We start from the raw sequence: 21062 nt of genomic DNA, 5'->3' as shown, positions 1-21062 counted from the left end.
CACTTTAGTTGTTTTGTATTCAAAATCATAATTTACTGATCATGTATTCACTTATAACTGTTACATGTGAATTGATTGGAAGAGCATTAAGATGTCATTGCAAAACCACTGCCCGTGTGATAAAAGAATATTCTGCGATTGATGGCTCTTGACTAAAAGCAAATGAGATAATGGTTTCACTACCCTTGAGCCTTTGCGCGATATTGTCACAAAAAATGCGGATTGTTATGTGCAATAAATATACTTCACTGTCTTTAAAACATGTAATTAACACAATCAATGCACACACATTACTAACACACACAATGAGCTGTTGGTGGAAGCGAAAATAATATGTTGCCAATGAGCAATGGTTGACACCGTGATCCAGAACACCCGGGCATTGTGTGTAGTGCCGTCTTCGACGATTGACTGGTTATGCCTTAAACTGATGAGTAAGGAAAATAACGACGCGGGGTGACGCCCGTGTCCTCGTAAACATAACGAGAAGAATTTTTGAAGGGGTAAAGGTCTGCTTACTGAGGTGACTCACCTACTTTGTGAGATGCCTCGTAGGTCTAGGACCTTCCCCGTCTCCTAAACTGTAAAAAGTAAACAAACAACCATCTTCAGGAAATTCGAGAACTTTGGTTGGAATAGTTCCTTTGGCAGAAAAGGTGTATGCAAGATGTTTTTCACACTATCTTACCTAAATGTGACATACAAGATTATTACATACTAGATACAGGTAACAGTATATATGGAAGTAGCCCCTGTAATACACCAATGGGAAAACACCACTTAGTTGATCCACGATAACAGCACCATGATGCAGGGTAGCCTTCACAACTTTTTTTTTTGTGTGTGTTGTATACTTAAAATCACATCCTAAGAGCAGAGGTATTGCTTTTGCCAGATGGTTTTAGAATGATACCTGAATATGTTCTACTAGGTTTCACAGAAATAGCCCTAAAATAGGCTAATTTCGTTGTAATAGTTTAGTTCAAGGTTCAAGGTTCTTTATTGTCAAATTAACATAGCTACAGAGTAATTATGTCGTTGAAAATCTTAGGTCACAGGCTTCTCCACCAATGCAACACAATAATACAGATAAGCAGACAATATTAAAACAATATTAAAGTATATTATATTAAAAGTAATACAAAAAAGAAAAATAGTTTTTTTTAGTTAGTTTGTTTGATACATTTTACAGTATTCAACATTTTATCAGATAATACAATCACTTATATTACCCTATAAGTGATTGTACTGCTCCTAGTACGATGGGTTAAAAGCAGAGAACAAATGTCACTGTGTGTGCTGTGTGCTCTGCATGTGTGACCATTAAAGAGGGTTTCATCCCTCCGATTCTATGTATTGTAAGTAAGAAAAGGATGGTACAAACAAATAAACAGTATCTTTACTCTTAGTACTGCCATATGGAAAACTACAAATACTTTTGTGTATAAGTTATATGTGTAGTTTTAAAAAAACTGTTTAGATACAGATTTTCCTCAATATTATCTCCTGGTTTTACATCTGCATATTGTTTCGTTTTTTATATCACATTTGCTGTATTGTAAACAACAAACAAACAACAAATATAAGAAAAAAAAGCATGGCAAAAGAAACAAAAACTCCATGTCCCATGATGCAGCGGGGCAGCTCTAACCTGCTGCGCGGTGTTTCTCTTCAGTTGATTATCACCGACCGCTGCCTCTCGTCGCTGCCTCTCGGATCCGTTAGAGGAGAAATGGCTGCAGCACTGTCCCGTGCCCTCAAATTACCCGGTAAGATGCTCTGTGTATATTCTAAATGACCAGAAAAACATTTAAAAACAGACATTAGCGGAACATTTCCTGAAACATGTCTCAGTCAGGAGGACTGGGTGTTTATGTCTTGCTACTCTGCTCAAAAAACATTGATTCATTTAAAGCACCGATTTGTCTGCACTGCACGCATTTTTAATGACCTCCAAATAAACCCAGATTAATGCACATGTTTTCGCACATGATGTCATTCAGAATGTGTGTGTTTGTACATCAGTGTGTTGACATCTCTCATTCAAACCGTCACTGCTGGGTTCTGCCTCTTAGCCTAGCTGCTAGCTGATGTTGACCAAAACACACCGAGCTGCTGCTGGAGGGCTAAACAAGCGATGAACGCTAACAAAAACTACACGTGACGTCATGAAAAAACACGTTAGTGTATATATACTAACATGACGTCACAAGTAGTGATGTGAATTAACACTAGTGTTTTTATAGTGGTATTTTTTGAAGTATTTTTCCAAATTATTATTGGTACTGGCTGCTTTTTCACTCCTTTTATTATGGTGCTGCATTTTATTTTAAACATGGGAGTGTACTTATTTAATTGTTATGTAATACTTTGTTTTTTCAATGTTATTTACTCCAAAATAAGGTCAATATTATAAGATTTATAAGAAGCCTAGTTGTAGTAGTGAATTGTTTTTAGTGTCCTATATGACGTCCTTTCAGGTTTTCAAATTACACATTTCTAGTTTAAGTTCCTATGTGTTTATATCATATTTTATTTTATTCTAAAAGGTAGAATCTGTCACAAATCACAATTTCCCACCTGGATAAGTAAAGTATTCGGATTGTAATTCTGATAAGCCATGTTGTCCTGTGTATAGCTTTATGTGCCAAAACACAAGATATAAATAAAATACAGAATTCCTCCACTCATCTTATTTTAACCTTTTAGCTGCACTGTCCCCTTTGCTATAAATGTCCCCACTGTAGGACAAATGAGACAAAAATGACATGTGATATGAAAAACATTAAGTGTATATATTGGAACTAGTGATGTGAATTAGCTCTAGGGTTTTCATAGTGGTATTTTAATTATCAGTTTCTCTGGTTTTACTATTTATAGGTATGTGTTTAAGTAAAATGAACATTAAAACAAAGAATCCTATAAACAACTGGTTGACACCGTGACCCAGAAGACCCGGGCCTTGTCTGTAGTGCCGTCTTTGACCAGGTACCACTTATGCCTTAAACTGATGAGTAAGGAAAATAACGACGCGGGGTGACGCCCGTGTCCTCGTAAACATAACGAGAAGAATTTTTGAAGGGTCAAAGGTCTGCTTACTGAGGTGACTCACCTACTTTGTGAGATGCCTCGTAGGTCTAGGACCTTCCCCGTCTCCTAAACTGTGAAAAGTAAACAACAACAATCTTCAGGAAACTTCAGACCCCCATTGAATAGTTTATATGGCAGAAAATGTGTATGCTAGATTTGTTTTTCACACTAACTTACCTAAATGTGACATATATGATTATAACATAGACAGGTAACAGTATGTATGGAAGTAGCCTGTAATACACCAATGGGAAAACAACAACATCAAATACCACTTAGTTCAGTGGTTCTCAAACTTTTTTCAATAATGTACCCCCTTTGAAAAAAAAATTCAGCCAAGTACCCCCTGATCAGCGCAAAAACAATTTGTGTACAATCCATCACTAAATTCATGGCAATCCAATTTTAACATCATGCAATAACACTAAGACGACATTAGTTGCATTGAACTGATCTTTTTAATAAGTTGTACTTAGTGAGAAACATGGGCTTGTGCTTCACTGAGGATCTTTGTTATTCTCGGTGACAGGGAGGCAAACTGCAGTTATTACACTTCGCGTTTTGAAATATGTGTAACTCTGTTAATATAAAACCCACACTGCTCAAACTTCGTTACTTTTCCTAAAATTGGTATATTTATTTATTTTGGGGCGTGGGGAACGAAGAGAAAAAAATATATGAGCATTTTATGAGCATGGGATTTTGACCCCTCATATAAACATATGCATAATGCTGCGCTATACTTTGCGGCCACACGCCGTTGCCAAGCAACACTTATTGTTTAGGTCCTTTGATAAGCAGGCAGTCATATAATTAACTAGAACTAGCTAGATCTGATAGATTTGGACATAAACGCGAGTGAAGTATAACCGGACGCGAGAGAGAGATCAGAGATCAGATCAGCTGCTGCTGATGGAGAACACGCAGCTCTGCATGATCACAGCACCGCCGCTGTGACGGACCGTTGAGCGGAGCAAAATGAAATACACTAAGAGTTAGACCTAACACACTTAGCTAGTTTATCTACTCTGGAACTAGCTAAACTAGTTATACATATATTTATTCTTTACTGTCGGGTCACTTATTACAGGTTCAGCGAGCTGCACGAGACTGACCGGCTGTCAGGAGAGGGAGAGGAAAAGAGAGCACCCCGTTTACTTTTCCCATTTTATTATCCAGAATGACTGTAAACCTTTGAATAAAGTAGTTCATCTACTATTAGTAGTTTGTTTAAATGCATTACTTATGTTGTTTTTTTCATTAACATAAAATAAATCTCACGTACCCCCTGCAGTACTCCAACGTACCCCTAGGGGTCCGCGTACCCCCATTTGAGAACCACTGACTTAGTGTTGATCCACGATAACAGCACCATGATGCAGGGTAGCCTTCACAACCTTTTTTTTTGGACTCACCTACTTTGTGAGAGGCCTTGTAGGTCTAGGACCTTCCCCGATCCCTATAATGTGAACAAAATCGAACAATTTTAATTTCAAGGAAAGTAAAATGGTATTCCTAGTGTTAATGTTTGAGTACCAAGGGGAAGTACTTTGGACAAATGCAGAATTGGACACTAAGACCTTACCTACAGAGGAGGAAAACTATTAGTAGCCACAGTTAAGGGATCACAACCTATTCTTAAGTGTTTTTAAGATCGCCCTCAGCATCCTCTGTGAGAGGACTCATCTCTAATGCATCAGTATATGGATTAATTGAGATCATAGGAGTATTTGTGTATCAACATTATTTTTTTATTACTTTTTTACGCTGCTATGGACAATCTTGCACTAATGTACATTCCCAAAGTTATTGAAGTGACTGTTATTTTGTATATATTGATTGTTGTGTTTTTATCTTAATGTGTGCATATGTATAAATGTTTCTGTTGATATAGGATATACATATTTTATACATATTTTTATACATATTTGTATTTGGGATTGTGGGAAACAGTTTTTCGATCTCTCTGTCTGTACACACAAACTGAAAGACTGACAATAAAGTTGACGTTGACTCTGACGTGTCTGTGCAGGGAAGAAGGGCTCGGAGCTGGGGGAGTACGACCCTCTGACCCAGGCCGACAGCGAGGACGAGAGCGAGGAGGATGACCTCGTCCTCAACTACCCCCGAAACGGGCTGGGCAGGGACGGCTGCCTCGGCTCGGGACCCTCAAAGCTGCGGGGGGGCAGATCAGGAAGACTGGTGGGGGCCGAAGATGAGGCTCAAGAGGACGAAGAGGAGGAGGAAGAGGAGTACGACGACGACGAGTGGAGAGAACGACTGCCCAGCAAATCCAGGCCGGACAGAGAGGAAATGAAAGGCATGCAGTACTGGAGCCACAGAGACCCGGGGAGGGACAGATCGGGGGAGGACAGAGGGGGGGCCGGGACGTTAGGGGGGGCTGGGACTGGGGTTCATAGTACTGAGGCGGAGGAGAAGAGGATGAGGATGAAGACTGCTATCCGAAGTGCGTTCTTCCTGGTGCCTTTGGTCTGCGCGGCGCTGCTCGTGCTGCTCTGTGCGTTCCTGATCCCGTGTAGGAAGGGAGATCTGGGGAAGAGGCCGACGTGGGAGAGAGCGCTGGGAGACGCCGGAGGTAAAGATGATAATCAGCCATGTTTTATTGCCTAAATCAGGGGTGTCCAAACTACGGCCCTCAGCAAATTCAAAAAGTATAGGAGTATGGCCCTCTTGTCTTGTATCTTAAATATAGATGAAAACAGATATTACACGGTAGTAATCATGTGCTAATAAGCCCACTTTTCAAATTCAGTCAATTCAAGTTGAAAACGTTTTCTAACAAATCTAAGGCCCCATTTACACGGGAACGCAAACGACCCGAATTCGATATCAAAAAAATATCCCGTTCACATGGATACGCCTCAATAAACGTGTCCCTTCACACGAGACCGCTCGACCCGCTGGAGCCGCTGTAGGACATATGCCGGGCCTGTAAGTGGCGCTGTACTCCCGCCACAAAATACACCAAAAGCAGCGAAGAAGACCCCCGAGCATGGTTGCCTGGTTGTCTGGTTGCCCTTCTGTTTATTCTCCGCGGTGGATTTAGCAACATGTAGTTCATGTAGTTCTCCATGTCCACTTATTGCTGATGGTTGTGGTAGAGGAGCTGTAGATTTTGCACTAATATCTGTAGCATGGTCAGTAGCAGTAGCAGCTACTGACCATGCTACAGCAGTGAGCAGGAGAGGTGGGGCTATGTCTTCATCGTTATCAGGAAATGATCGTATAGGACGTACACACTGAGCCATTTGGCCCTCCAGAGCGTTCCGTCCGCAGATCTATCCACCTTGGGACCCATTATCGTTTTAGGGGTCCGTTTCCACGGTTCCGTTACGGCCTTGTGTGAACGAACGGGCTATACGAAAGAGAAAAGTAGCGGATACAACCCGTTTCGTTCCCGTGTAAATAGCACCTAAGTTGATAAGAAAAAAGCCCATAACTTATTTTCATAACAAGCTTGAAATAAACCCTTCCTATTTCCTCTTATAATAAGCAATCTGGGGCTTCTGTTTTAAGGAATGAGCTGCTAACTAAATAATTGAAACCCTCTGGAGAGATGTGATTTAGGCTGATTAAGCATCATTACCTACATTTGATTGATTTTGTTAACTTATAACTGAACTTATGAGGCGATATAGCTCACCTCTAGTGAGTGGCTAGCAGGGGTGGCCAACCCGCGGCTCTCGAACCGCATGCGGCTCTTTGCGCGCGCGCGTAAAGTTTTAGATTTTCATTTTATCTGTGTGAGAGAGAAAGGGGAGGAAGAAAGTGAAGGAGCACAGAGAAAGGCTGAGAACAAAAGAGAGAAGGAGGGGGGGTGCACGCGCATCTGTGACTGTGTGTTTGATGTGGCTCTTTGCAGTAACATAGTAACATTTTTGGCCCTTAACCTCTGACTGGTTGGCCACCCCTGGGCTAGAGTAAAAAGAGAACTACACCCGGGTCATTGTAAGTGCTCGAGCTTCTCTGTCTGGGACGTTCTGTTTAGCCTTCTGGTTCTCATTCTACACATTCTCAGTGAATCCTGTTCCTGTGTGTCAAGTAATGTGAGTAATTGTGGGAGATGGGCCTGGAAAGTCCTTGAAAACGTATTTAATTGTAAGGGTTAACCGTGCAAAGAGACATCAAATTGTTACCAAGAGACAAAACCACAAACAAAGATGCTTAACAACTATACAATCTGTGGTTCTTGCTCAAATGTAGGAAAGGTGGAGGGGCCTTTTTCATATCTGTGTCCAGAACCCCATTGTCCCAACATCCAGCCATGCTCATAACGCTCACTTTATAGAGACTTACTTGGGAGTCTCTGTGGCTAGACACCGTGGACTCACCCATTCATTTGTAAACTGTAATTATACAGGATTGTGAGCATCAGTCTACCCACCACATGTTCTGTTTCAGCATGCACTATAACAGCATTGTGGAGTGAAAATAAACACAAACTAGACAGGACTGTGTCTTTGAATGACCACATCAGTATTTTTGACTCTTATGATTCACATATTTGTTCCTATTATTAGTCTTTTAAGCTTCAGTCAAACAGTGAGAAGGACTGGCTGCAGGTGGTGTTCACTTTGTTTCTCTCTGTAGGTGTAACTCCGCCGGCGCTGGCGTTATGGGATGTTGACGGGGATTCAGTGGCGGACGTGTTTCTGGGAGTTACTGAATGGACCAATGATACGCATCCAATGCAAGGAAACAAAAGTATGTCACCTATCTTCTTTCCCCTTCTTTGTCCTTATGAGTGGTGTAGGAGTCCTAAAACATGAACATTATTTAGCATTTTAGCACGTCCTGGTCCCTTATCCACATTTTTTTTAACAAGTCTTTGGTAAGAGGCCTGAATAAGGTCTATGGTTAGCTTAATATATTTTCTGGTTTTGTTCTACAACATAAAATATTTCAGAAAATACCCAACCGGTGAATATCTCTTAACTTCTGTGTTTAAAAAAACCAGCGGTTGCTAGCAAGTGGCTAGATGAGACTCCCAAACGTCATCACGCCCAACATTAGCCGCCTTTAGCTTAGCGGTGGTGACGTGATGTAGTTCCTTTATAGCCTAACGTTAGCTTTGCACTTCTGGCGATAGCATTTACGCTTCAAAAGTCATGAAGCGGTGTTAATATGTGGAGATGTTCCTGCTGAGTATCATATAGTTGTTTCCCACAGACCCAGCTTTTTGTCGAGGGAGACCTTTTGATGCTATCTTCCAGGTGTGTTTAGATAAAAACACTCTTTTTTTATGATGTTCCTTCTTCCGTCCAGTTTACCGTGCGGTGGCCCTGTCTGCGGTCACCGGTCAGACGTTGTGGACGAAGGAGATGCGTGAGTGTGTGATGTACATCCAGTGTGGGCTGCAGTACAGCAGCCAGCCGGGCCCCGTGGTGCTGCTCATCGGGAAGTCCATCATCATGGCTGTCAACGGCACCACAGGTGAGAGACCAGCAAGATACAAAATGTCTGGTTCAAGATCACAGGAGGGGGAGAAGTACTCCATTAAGAGGGGCGACTGGATGTTTGGCAATCCATCCCCAGTTACTAAAACATTTTAGTTTTCTCTTTTCGGTAGTTCTTTTTTATTTTATTTTTTGGTAGTGTGTTACCCGTGGCCTTTTTATTTATGTCTACGATGCTGTCGACTGGCAGCTTTAGACTATTCTCAGGAATTGTCAATGTAATTTCCTCTTGTACGCCATGTAAAGGTTTCGGGTACCTACCTACTGTATATGGTGTATGTCTTTGCTTTATTGTTCAAAAATTCAAAATAAAGTATTTAAAAACTTGATAGGTGTTATCCAACGTGTTTAAAACAGGTCGGATTTCCTTTCTCTCCCCCAGGGAATCAGCTGTGGTCGGCCCTGCTGAAGAACATTGAGTCCCAGGCGGTTTTACTCCCAGACCTGCAGGGCGACTCCGTCCCAGATCTGCTCGTCGCCACCCTGCCTGCAGACGAGGTTCCTCTCCCTCTCTGAGTGATTACGAGCTTCACCGATCATGTTTCCAGACCTTAGCATTCAGTGTTCTGCTCTTCTCACTCCCAGGCTCTGGACCTGTCCCTGACGCTGATCTCCGGGCTGTCGGGGGCCACGCTCGGACATCCCGTGCCTTTCAACGTCACCGGACAAGGGAAGCTGATTGGTCCTCTGCTGCATGAGACCCAACAGGGGGCTTACTACATCCTCTTTGGACTAGGTAAAGGAATCCACTAGGGAGGAAGTATCTCTCTAGGCCGACCTGGAGGTTAGCATCACAAGGGCTCCCTCCACAAAAAGCCAATGGGAGTGTTGTAGTTGAAACGTAAATGCAATGGCTAGCAGTAAAAAGCTAACGTTATTCACATGACTTCACATCACCAGCGCTAAGCTAAAGGTGGTTAGTGATGGGCGTGATGACGTTTAGTCGTCTCATTTAGACACTTGTTAACAACCGCTGTTTTTAAATTCACCAGTGGGGTATTTACTGACGTATTTTATGTCGTAGAACAAAACGTGAAACCTTCTTCAGCTTGTGTTAACCACAGACCTTATTTCAGGCATCCAACCAGAAGAACATTCAAATCCTAATGTCTGGGTTAAGGACTCATTCCTACACCACTCTTCATGTATATAAGATAAATAATGTGAGTTCAGGCTGTCGTTGGCATTATGAGGGAATTGATTCATGTAATCTACATTACAAATTAAAGGTGGGGTAGGTAATTCACTTCAGAAACACTTTTTGTTATATTCCATGGAATGCTCTTAACATCCCGATAGCAATGAATACATTAAATGCTTTGACAATAAATACATTAATAAAATGTCATCTGTGGAAGCCGTGGCGCTGTAAAAAGCACGACCAATCATCTGAGCCGGCCCGGGTCAGATGACTGGATGGCCTACCTGCCTGTCAGCCTTCCATCTCGTGCACAAACTTATCTCGTGCCCTCATAGGTCATGTGTGCGTTCGTGTGTGTTGGAGGAGGGGCTCTGTAAGGAAGTCTGAAGGAAGGGGCAGATTTTTTTCGGCTGTGTATTTTCAAATTCTAGCGCACTCGAGCTGGTTTCTCCATTCTTACCGACCCTACCTTTTAAATACTGAAGATTTTTGTCAATGTCTTTTTCCCTCAGGTAATGTGGAGGCCATCTCTCTGCGTGATATCTATATGAAAGCTACTGGGAAGATGCCTCTGACTCAGGCTCTCAGCAGGAGGGATCCAGGGTGGGAGGCTCTCAAGAAAACCAACTCCTCGTCCTTCATACACATTTACAGGTACGCACACGTACTTAGTGAATCAAAAATATATTGGTAGCGCTTTTTAAGTTGTGGTCAAAATATTGATCTAATGTCAAACTATTTTCTAGATTACTGGGGAAACATTGTGTTCAATTTCCTAGGTTTTAGGAGTATTATTTACATAGATTTTCAATTTCTTCATTTTGTGATTATTTGGGATGTTTTTTATTGATATTTTAATATATTTATTATCTTCGCATAAAAAAATGCTTTGTGGTTTAAGACAATGAAACAATTTCCTAGGTTGCATACGCAGCGATTAAAAATATATAAGTATATAACACAATTTACAACCGATACATATGACAGTAATCCCTATATTCTGTGTCTTTCTCCACAGAGGATCTGAGCAGGTGGAGTTCTTGCTCCCTCTAGTGGCCGGTTTTGGGAACAGCCACAACAGCCTGGACCCGGTGTCCAACCTGAACTCCAGCCGGAGCGACTGGGCGCTGGTGTCCGGCAAACTGTCCAGCAAACTGTCCGGAAAACTGTCCAGCAAACTGTCCGTGCTCCGGCAGAAGGACATCAAGAAAGAGTGGACCTTCAACTCGGATCCCATTCACAGGTGAAGCCCCGACAACCACTACGTCACTACTGAGCATACAGAGATACATTTGTCTTCATTTATGGGGGGTGAAAAGATTGACAATCCACGTTTAAATGTGTTAGATGTAAATGTAAAACAACATGGATACCAAATACCAAAAGGAAAATGAATATGGAAAATGGAAAAGTAGTAAAAAGGTGTGAATAGGTTTCTATAAGGGGCAAAAACTGGAATAAAAACTAAATAAAAAAATATTTCTATCATATGTTTGAACCACTGAAACCACTGTGTGTCGCTATTTTGTGAAATGATCCTAAAATATATTTCTTGGCCTGTCGCAGCCAACCCGCCCCGGGATACTTCAACAGCGATGGAGTCCTGGATCTTTTCATCACGCATGCAACAAATGGCACCATGACGGTAAAACAAACACACCATGCATCCATCAAGACTCAAGCTTTATGAAGGGCTGACATGCTGCTGTCAAACTGCTCTTGTTTGGAAACATTAAGTTGAGAGGATAAACTAACATTAAGACATCACTAACTGACCTCTTTGTTGTCTCTTGTTGTTGTTACTAGGCGCTGGTTGTTGACGGGGCCAACGGGCGTCTCCTCTGGTCGGCAGAGTTCGTCTGTCCTCGTCTAGTTTTGGAAACTTCTGCAATCTCCACCTCAACCGGCCAATCAGCTTTCCTCTTCTGGGCCAGCGATCCAATCAAAGCTCTGAAAAATGGGACCAAGACAACCGTGAGTCAGCCATAAAATGCTAACTCAATCTGGGTTAAGGACTCATTCCTGCATCATATGTTGTTTATTTAGTTTAACCCAATAATGAAACACTCACTGTCAGGGAATAATTTCCCCTGCATGTCCTCCTTCGCCCTCTGATGCAGCTGACCAACCTTAAGCAGCCGTTATCTCCCTTAAGGAGGGGCTGCCCTAGCATTTTGTTGATGTTACCAGTTTGTCACCGGGCAACTGTCGGTCAGAGATAGTTATTGTTGTGGGACACCTGGAACACATCCTTCTCGGGGTGAAGATGACCTCGAGCCATAAGCGACAACAAATGTGATTCAGTGTCCTCAGCTGTTTAGTCTATCTATTGAAGAATGTTGATTATTACACTCTGAACTAGTTAAAACCTGGAGCTACAGGAGGGGTCTTCGTGGCATCTCAACCGTGTGGTCAGCCCGTGACATGTCGTGTGAATTCTCCGGCCGAAGCTCCAAATAAACCGTCAGTGTTTGCCATCAAAGCTCCAGCTCTCCTCGTGTCTCCCTCTGAGTCCTGACTCCTATTGCTTCAGAGGTTTCCCCCCCACTCACCTGTCCCCTCTGGTCGTGCAGGTGTCTCCAGGTGTAGCTACAGCCGAGCCGCTCATCAGAAAACTCTTCCTGTTGCATCCTGCATATCCCACCATCCTGCTGGAGCTCACCAGCACCACGGACACCGCGGTCACCTCCGCAGGTGAGAGTTAAAGACTACTACAGATTAATATCGGCTTTAAAAGGACAGTTCGCCCCAAAACGTAGTGCTATTTATCAATATTACATTTTGGTGTGAGTTGTAGAGGGATGAAAGAGTGGAAAGAGACGTTGCTGCTGAGTTTTTCAAATGTAAATCAATATTTTGAGCACCACAAGCCAAGTGTGACTTTATATTGGAGAGAAAATGTATAAAATGCCACTACAGCTAATAGGAAAGGTTGTTATTTTTGATTTTGGCGTGAACTGTCCCTTTAATGCATAATTTTTGTTATCATAATCGTCATCAATAACTCAAAAACTCAAATGACCAAGCAGCTGAAAACGATGCCAACATACGATGACTCAGTAATACTCATGTTGAAGTTAAACACATGTTCTACACCTTATGTTCTCTTGCAGTGAGTTACCAGGAGCGGCAGAAGGACGCCTCCTACATCACGGTCTCCTCCCGACCCACGCCCGACTCAGAGCCCGGCGCCCGGATAGTGAAGAGCATGAGCCTCCGAGCGGCCATCACTACAGGACAAACAATCAGACTGGAGGAGAGCAGCAAGCCCGGGCAGCCCGTGAAACCCAGCGCCTTCGAGATCAACAAGTTCTTCAGGGGGTTGACCTTCAAACGCCAGGTGAGGAAGACACACGTGTGAGAAGTGACAGATTGTTTGAGTAATGTGTAATAGTGAGTGGTGCAGGAATGAGTCTTAAAGTCGGACATGAGTGAGCATTAAACCCTTTGAGTTTGTTGTTATAAGCTTGAAATACGGTCTGTGGTTAAAACAAAGGTCATGGAAATTATGATTATCAGAGAATGTAATCCTATGATGTTATTTAACGTATATGCATAAAACGTATACAAAAATAAATAAAAAAAATTCCTACAAGTCCATGTTCAGATAACAAGACAGTTTCATTTTTCATCCTCTATATATAAATATATATAAATAATAATATTCTGTAAGCCTTACATGTCAAGAGACAGTAGATCTCAGCACTCATAATCAGTCACAAGGTGCCATGTGACCAGTGATCTGATCATGGGTCTATTGATAGGGTCAGAGGTCAGTTATCTCGTGACTAAGCGTGTATTCATTGTAACTGTATAAAAGCTCTCTCTTCAGTGTGAGTAGTTGCACTCGGCTGTGGAGACATTGCTCTACACATGTTGTTTGCCTCTTTTGCAAAAGATGAAAGACTCAGAAGGACATCTCTTTGACGAGTTCATTTCAAGACTTTCCACCACCCGAGCTTACAACATTTTCACATTTTGTTCTACAACATAAAATACCTCATTAAACACCCCACTGGTGAATGTCTAAAGTTGTTACATGTCTTAAAAACGGCAGTTGCTAACAAGTGTATAAAAGAGACGACTAATAGTCATCACCCCGAACATTAGCCGCCTTTAGCTTAGCGGTGGTGACGTGAAGTCATGTGACCAGGATGTAGTTATAGCCTAGCGTTAGCTTTTTACTCCTGGAGATTGCTTCAGAAATCATTAAAGTGGTGGAGATGATCCTGCTGAACTGATATTCCTCAAAAAGACAATGGAAAAATCCCATTGTCTTTTTTCGAGAGAGCCCTTGAGACGCTTACTTAAAGGTCCCCTATTATGCTGTTTTTCATCAATATGTTATAGGTCTCAGATATATTCCAAACATGTCTCTGAAGTGTTTGGTTCCAAACACCAAACAGATCATTGTAGCATCCCATAATCCCCTCTGTTTCAGCCCTGTTTCAAAAGTGCTGATTCTCTGGGTGTTTCTCAATGTCGAGGAAGGCTGCTCCAGAGCCACTATTTCAAGCATACTACGTCATCGAGTGCCGCCGGACTGTTCCAATGTCCAGCATACTTGGAATTCTACCGAGGCTGGCGTACTTCGTAGGGAGATATTTCGAGGCTGCACATGTGTGACTCCGCGGTCTTAAAATCCCCACAATGCTTTGCGCACGGACCAATCTGTGGTGGAAATCGCGCTCCATTAAGGCGGGGCCTCGCATATGACGCACACCTGCACACATGTTAGCCTGTTCCACAATTCTTTGTTTTCCGAGGCTAAGAAGGATTTTTGCCTCGCTTCTGAAGCAAGTGACTCGGAAGACATGTGCTACCAAGCAAGCGTCCTCGACATTGAGAAACACCCACTGTCTGTTACTTTAGATGAAAATAAGGAGCCCCTCCCCACGCCCCTCTGAGAGATATTTGGTTAAAAAGAACACAATGGTGCTCTAGGAGGAGATTCAGGTGATAAGGGGGGGGGGGGGGGCTACCTTGGTTGCTGATTGGCTAATGGTTACACGAGACAAAACATCGTTATGACATCATAAAGTGGCCAAAATCTGATCAGCTCATTTTCAGACAGGTTTTTATATAAATGGATCAGGACAAAAAGAGAGAGAATCTTTGTTCCTGAAACTTTCAGAGTCTCTTTACACAGAGGGGACACATGTTGATGAAGAAGAGACATGAAGAAGAGGGGACACATGTTGATGTAGAAGAGACATGAAGAAGAGGGGACACATGTTGATGTAGAAGAGACATGAAGAAGAGGGGACACATGTTGATGTAGAAGAGACATGAAGAAGAGGGGACACATGTTGATGTAGAAGAGACATGAAGAAGAGGGGACACATGTTGATGTAGAAGAGACATGAGGAAGAGGGGACACATGGTGATGTAGAAGAGACATGAAGAAGAGGGGACACATGTTGATGTAGAAGAGACATGAAGAAGAGGGGACACATGTTGATGTAGAAGAGACATGAGGAAGAGGGGACACATGTTGATGTAGGGGACACATGTTGATGTAGAAGAGACATGAAGAAGAGGGGACACATGTTGATGTAGAAGAGACATGAGGAAGAGGGGACACATGGTGATGTAGAAGAGACATGAAGAAGAGGGGACACATGTTGATGTAGAAGAGACATGAAGAAGTGGGGACACATGTTGATGTAGAAGAGACATGAAGAAGAGGGGACACATGTTGATGTAGAAGAGACATGAAGAAGAGGGGACACATGTTGATGTAGAAGAGACATGAAGAAGAGGGGACACATGTTGATGTAGAAGAGACATGAAGAAGAGGGGACACATGTTGATGTAGAAGAGACATGAGGAAGAGGGGACACATGTTGATGTAGAAGAGACATGAAGAAGAGGGGACACATGTTGATGTAGAAGAGACATGAAGAAGTGGGGACACATGTTGATGGAGAAGAGACATGAGGAAGAGGGGACACATGTTGATGTAGGGGACACATGTTGATGTAGAAGAGACATGAAGAAGAGGGGACACATGTTGATGTAGAAGAGACATGAAGAAGAGGGGACACATGTTGATGTAGAAGAGACATGAAGAAGAGGGGACACATGTTGATGTAGAAGAGACATGAAGAAGAGGGGACACATGTTGATGTAGAAGAGACATGAAGAAGAGGGGACACATGTTGATGTAGAAGAGACATGAGGAAGAGGGGACACATGGTGATGTAGAAGAGACATGAAGAAGAGGGGACACATGTTGATGTAGAAGAGACATGAAGAAGAGGGGACACATGTTGATGTAGAAGAGACATGAGGAAGAGGGGACACATGTTGATGTAGGGGACACATGTTGATGTAGAAGAGACATGAAGAAGAGGGGACACATGTTGATGTAGAAGAGACATGAGGAAGAGGGGACACATGGTGATGTAGAAGAGACATGAAGAAGAGGGGACACATGTTGATGTAGAAGAGACATGAAGAAGAGGGGACACATGTTGATGTAGAAGAGACATGAGGAAGAGGGGACACATGTTGATGTAGAAGAGACATGAAGAAGAGGGGACACATGTTGATGTAGAAGAGACATGAAGAAGTGGGGACACATGTTGATGGAGAAGAGACATGAGGAAGAGGGGACACATGTTGATGTAGGGGACACATGTTGATGTAGAAGAGACATGAAGAAGAGGGGACACATGTTGATGTAGAAGAGACATGAAGAAGAGGGGACACATGTTGATGTAGAAGAGACATGAGGAAGAGGGGACACATGTTGATGTAGAAGAGACATGAAGAAGAGGGGACACATGTTGATGTAGAAGAGACATGAAGAAGTGGGGACACATGTTGATGTAGAAGAGACATGAAGAAGTGGGGACACATGTTGATGGAGAAGAGACATGAGGAAGAGGGGACACATGTTGATGTAGAAAAGACATGAAGAAGAGGGGACACATGTTGATGTAGAAGAGACATGAGGAAGAGGGGACACATGTTGATGTAGGGGACACATGTTGATGTAGAAGAGACATGAAGAAGAGGGGACACATGTTGATGTAGAAGAGACATGAAGAAGAGGGGACACATGTTGATGTAGAAGAGACATGAAGAAGAGGGGACACATGTTGATGTAGAAGAGACATGAAGAAGAGGGGACACATGTTGATGTAGAAGAGACATGAAGAAGAGGGGACACATGTTGATGTAGAAGAGACATGAAGAAGAGGGGACACATGTTGATGTAGAAGAGACATGAAGAAGAGGGGACACATGTTGATGTAGAAGAGACATGAACAAGTGGATTGTGGATAATAGGGGACCTTTAAAAAAATACATCATCCCTGCACCTCTTACACTCAATGATAAATGTCTTGTGTGTGTTGCTTTGTTTAGTGATGAAGTGCTGCCTCTTGAGGAAATCACGTACGGCTGGAAGAGACTAACGTTTGTTGAGAGTTCTGCAATAAAGAGACACTGAGGATCCACCTGGAGCTGTACATACATCCTGTTTGGTTCACTAAGTATACATTTATTTTACGGTACCTGAGATTTCCTTTCTGTATAAAATGTGTTGGTACTATTGTTTGTATTATGTTGGTACAATGAAATGTTTATTTAAGTTATTGAAGTTTCAGGGAGGTCCTTAATATTTCATTGAATGTTTCTCCGATTGTTTGGCTTTGATGGTGAGTCGGTAGAAGCTCAATAATCCTGATGGAAGAACATGTCCATGTGTTTACAGTTTGCAGCTCTCCTATGCTTCATCCAAGGCCCTTTTCTCATTTAGTTGGTCATGCTTTGTGTCATATCAAAGCCACTAATATTCTTCTGACTGCTCATCACGTTAGCATTATAGGGTGACTGTAAATATTGAATGCTGTACAGTATTTATTGCATTGCTTTAACATATGTATTGTTTCATTTGATGCTCTGTTGTGAGATTTTGTATGGTTATATAATCAACCATTTGTTTTTATTTCTCTGAATATGTGGCTGCTAAAGGTTATGGCATTTCAATGTAATCTGCAACTTCACATATCGCAAGAGAAAGAATGAAAATCAGTTCTGACTGCATCGTGTGTCCTTTCTTTCACCGTCTCAATGTTGTGGTATTTGAATCGGGCTGTTGTGATTATCTATTCCCAAGTTCTTGGTTAAGAGATTACTTTTCTTCGTAAAACTGCGGTGCCTACCTACCACGCCATATTAGTACGATTTCCAGGTTTAGAGAAACGTTTTCATTTGTCTTCAGGTAATGTTGTCTTCTATCACTCTGACGGGTCTATGAGCAGAAACTTGCCATTCAGAACTTCCTTCTACTGCAATTTAAAAGTTGCATCCATCTGTGCTGAATTTCTGCTTTTGTTTTTGACCCCTGAGCGTATCATACTGTATTAACATTCACTACTCTGTCTTCTTAAAGAGAATAAGGAATGTAAACAGCAGCACATGTTCAGTGGATTTAACTGCAATTTAGTGGCGATTGATCACAAATTAAAGACGATACAAGCGGCCGAGATGGGTTTTCTCCGCAGGGTGGCTGGCGTCTCCCTTAGGGATAAGGTGAGAAGTTTAGTCATCCGGGAGGGACTCGGAGTTGAACCGCTCCCCCTTCGCGTAGAAAGGAGCCAGTTGAGGTGGTTCGGGCACCTAGTAAGGATGCCAGCTGGGAGGAGACCGAGGGGTAGACCTAGGACCAGGTGGAGGGATTATATCTCTTGGCTGGCCTGGGAGCACCTTGGAATCCCCCAGTCAGAGCTGGTTGATGTGGCCAGGGAAAGGAACGTTTGGGGCTCTCTGCTGGAACTGCTACCTCCACGACCCGACCACGGATAAGCGGGAGAAGATGGATGGATGATTGATCACAAATTAAACGCAACCCAGTCTCACAAAAAAACGTGTAATAGCTACGTTGGTCCACAGGGCAAAACGTAGCTATATTCACAAATAACCCTCTCGAGACGTGACATGGATACAATATTTTTTTCCTATTCATTTCTAATGACCAGCGTCCATGTCACGTGATCGCAACCGTTCCCAGTGAGAAAAAAAAACGTGGCGGACACCCGATTTATTTTGAGTGGAAAATCCTAAATTGTTGATAGTTTGGCCGTTAAAATGCTTTTTGATTACATTACTAGCGAGAAGTGTTTATTGTACTTAGAACCTACGTCCAGTGGATGTGTAGGATCCATAGTTTGATTGATATTACGAAGATTATTTGAGCTCCGTGTTTTTTTTTACTAAATATTGTATCCATGTCACGTCTCGAGAGGGTTATTTGTGAATATACTACATGTTGCCCTGTGGACCAACGTAGCTATTACACGTTTTTTTGTGAGACTGGGTTGATTAAACAAGGCTTTCATAAACACTCCTTTAAATGAAGCACCAATCAAAGAATAACCCTAATGGAAATCTAAATAAGTCCCAAAACACTCATAGTTTCCGTTTGAGATGCAAACAGCAACACACTTTTAGTTTTTCGTGTCCCTTTATGATACACTTCGGAATAAAAAGACACAACAGGCGTGTGGGTTTATAAGTGTGTATTTACAATAAAGGGGAATATCTGTCACAGAGGACAAAGCAAAGCGGGGTCAGAGGTCAGCAGAGGATCATGGGTCGTGTCCGCTGTAGAACTTGGACAGGAAGTCCTTGGGACGAGGCTCTTCGCTCTCTTGGAAGAATCGCATGATGTGGGTCTTCTGCTTCCAGACGTGGATCGTCTCCTGGAGCTCCATCTTCCCCTGGAGATGAAGTAACATACACACGTTTGTTTGTTCAGTTGTGATGGGAAAGGGTTATTCATGATCCGTCAACACTGAGATGAGGAACTAGTCAGCCGATGAAATAGAGCTTGGAAAAACTTGATAATTCATAACTGAAGAGTATATTCTTTGCATCAAGGCTATGTTTAACCGACGGCCTGTTCACACCAATTTGTCTGCGCATGTTTGTTGTGCAGCTAATCAACTGTGTGCAGATTTAATAGAATGACACATTTGTGTTTAAATCGGTAAAATGTAGGCTATTTACGATAGCCGTGTGCAGCAGAGTACTGTTGCTAGCGTAAATGCAGGATACACACAATGATGCGTTCAAGCTCTGTTCATTAGCAGAAAAAATTAAGTATTGGGCAAAGGTACATTTCAACATTATCACGATGTGTTTTGAATGTATCTTGTAATTTAGGCTTCCGAAAAACTGTAATAGATTCAGGTGTTTTTAAGAGAATTTTCCAAAGCAATAAATATACTTGTATGTTGTGATATAATTACATTTAGGATCACATTTACAAAGTACATTTTCGGGACAAAAAAAAGTTTGGTTAGTCTGGAGTCTAATTGAATGTAATGTGGTACTTAAATGCACTAAATAGGTATCGTTTTAAAAGAAAATATGATTGTATGGTATTTAAGGAGCTGTCTTCACCTTGATGACCAACATGTCGATCACTCGGGGGTCGTTGACGTGCTTGTTTTTGTCGAACATCTCCCTCAATTTGCCTCTGCCCATACGCACGTCGATGTCCAGCTGAAACTGAGCCACTGTAGAGAGAGAGAAACAAACTACAAGTCACCCTTTCCCACCACAGCAACCTGTTCCAGGAATACATTTGATATATTTTACAACTCTTATACTAAGGTGAGTGCCTCTGTACAGATCAGATGTGTAGGTGTTATTTATGCTCATATTAAGAATGAAATGCAACAGTGCTACTGCAATGTCTTTTAAATAAAGCATCGTTAATGGGATTTTTTAGATACAATCCAAAGTAAGATGAACATGTCATTTATAGTAAAAGCCATATACTGTACATTAAAGTAAGGACCTTAGCATGGAGGGATTCCCTGTAGTATATTAAAAACCAATATCAGGGTAGTACTTTCCAACATGTATAGCCTATGCCCATGGTGGAATTAATATCGGAAGGAGTACATATTGCATGGTATGGACTCTTACATTTCATGGCTACTCATTATTAAATTAGCTTAAGTGACACCACCAACGTTTATATTAAATATAGAAGAAGCAAAGTGTATTGTTATGATTGTGTTGCTAGCGGCTAACGTACAGCTGAAGCTCCACATAGACACGACCTTGACGCCGGTTCTGTTAGTTTATATCATGTTACCCTCCACACAGAGACACATACCGGTGCTGGGGATCTCCCGGTACCAGGCCCGGTACAGCTCGCGGACCCTCCGCTTCGCCTCGTCCAGGTCCCGGCTGAAAATGGGTTTGACAACTTTAGAAACTCCAGCGGCAGCTCGGGTCGCTGCTGTCGACGCCATGACTGCTGTCGTCACTGGACTTCCGGTTCTTCTTCTTCTGTGGTGTTATTTTTGGGAAACCCCGTAGCGCCACCT

The 21062-nt window shown here is 42.3% G+C and overlaps 2 protein-coding genes and 2 non-coding genes across 4 annotated transcripts; 3 read left to right on the top strand and 1 right to left on the bottom strand.

Moving 5' to 3' along the window:
* The first annotated feature begins 417 nt into the window (after nucleotides 1-417).
* Nucleotides 418-571, top strand: LOC117493678. Its single transcript, XR_004556993.1, has one exon. It is a non-coding gene; the product is annotated as a U12 minor spliceosomal RNA (small nuclear RNA).
* Nucleotides 572-1670: 1099 nt separating this feature from the next.
* On the top strand, nucleotides 1671-17759 carry fam234b (family with sequence similarity 234 member B). The gene is made up of 13 exons (XM_034143298.1): nucleotides 1671-1769; nucleotides 5123-5686; nucleotides 7702-7815; nucleotides 8377-8544; nucleotides 8950-9065; nucleotides 9153-9303; nucleotides 10221-10362; nucleotides 10727-10951; nucleotides 11275-11353; nucleotides 11515-11682; nucleotides 12282-12402; nucleotides 12822-13048; nucleotides 17083-17759. The coding sequence occupies exons 1-13, from the start codon at nucleotides 1733-1735 to the stop codon at nucleotides 17083-17085; spliced, it is 2115 nt and encodes a 704-aa protein (XP_033999189.1). The 5' UTR covers nucleotides 1671-1732; the 3' UTR covers nucleotides 17086-17759.
* LOC117493680 lies at nucleotides 2998-3151 on the top strand. The gene has a single exon (XR_004556995.1). It is a non-coding gene; the product is annotated as a U12 minor spliceosomal RNA (small nuclear RNA).
* A 1464-nt stretch (nucleotides 17760-19223) lies between the features above and the next one.
* Nucleotides 19224-21033, bottom strand: ndufa6 (NADH:ubiquinone oxidoreductase subunit A6). The gene is made up of 3 exons (XM_034143162.1): nucleotides 20849-21033; nucleotides 20125-20240; nucleotides 19224-19439 (listed from the first exon to the last, which is right to left on the bottom strand). The coding sequence occupies exons 1-3, from the start codon at nucleotides 20985-20987 to the stop codon at nucleotides 19308-19310; spliced, it is 387 nt and encodes a 128-aa protein (XP_033999053.1). The 5' UTR covers nucleotides 20988-21033; the 3' UTR covers nucleotides 19224-19307.
* Nucleotides 21034-21062: the final 29 nt, after the last annotated feature.

The sequence above is a fragment of the Trematomus bernacchii genome, unplaced genomic scaffold (genome assembly GCF_902827165.1).
Source record: "Trematomus bernacchii unplaced genomic scaffold, fTreBer1.1, whole genome shotgun sequence".
Lineage (NCBI taxonomy): Eukaryota > Metazoa > Chordata > Actinopteri > Perciformes > Nototheniidae > Trematomus > Trematomus bernacchii.
The sequence above is the reverse complement of the archived record's forward strand: the minus strand, read 5'-3'. Positions and strand labels throughout refer to the sequence as shown.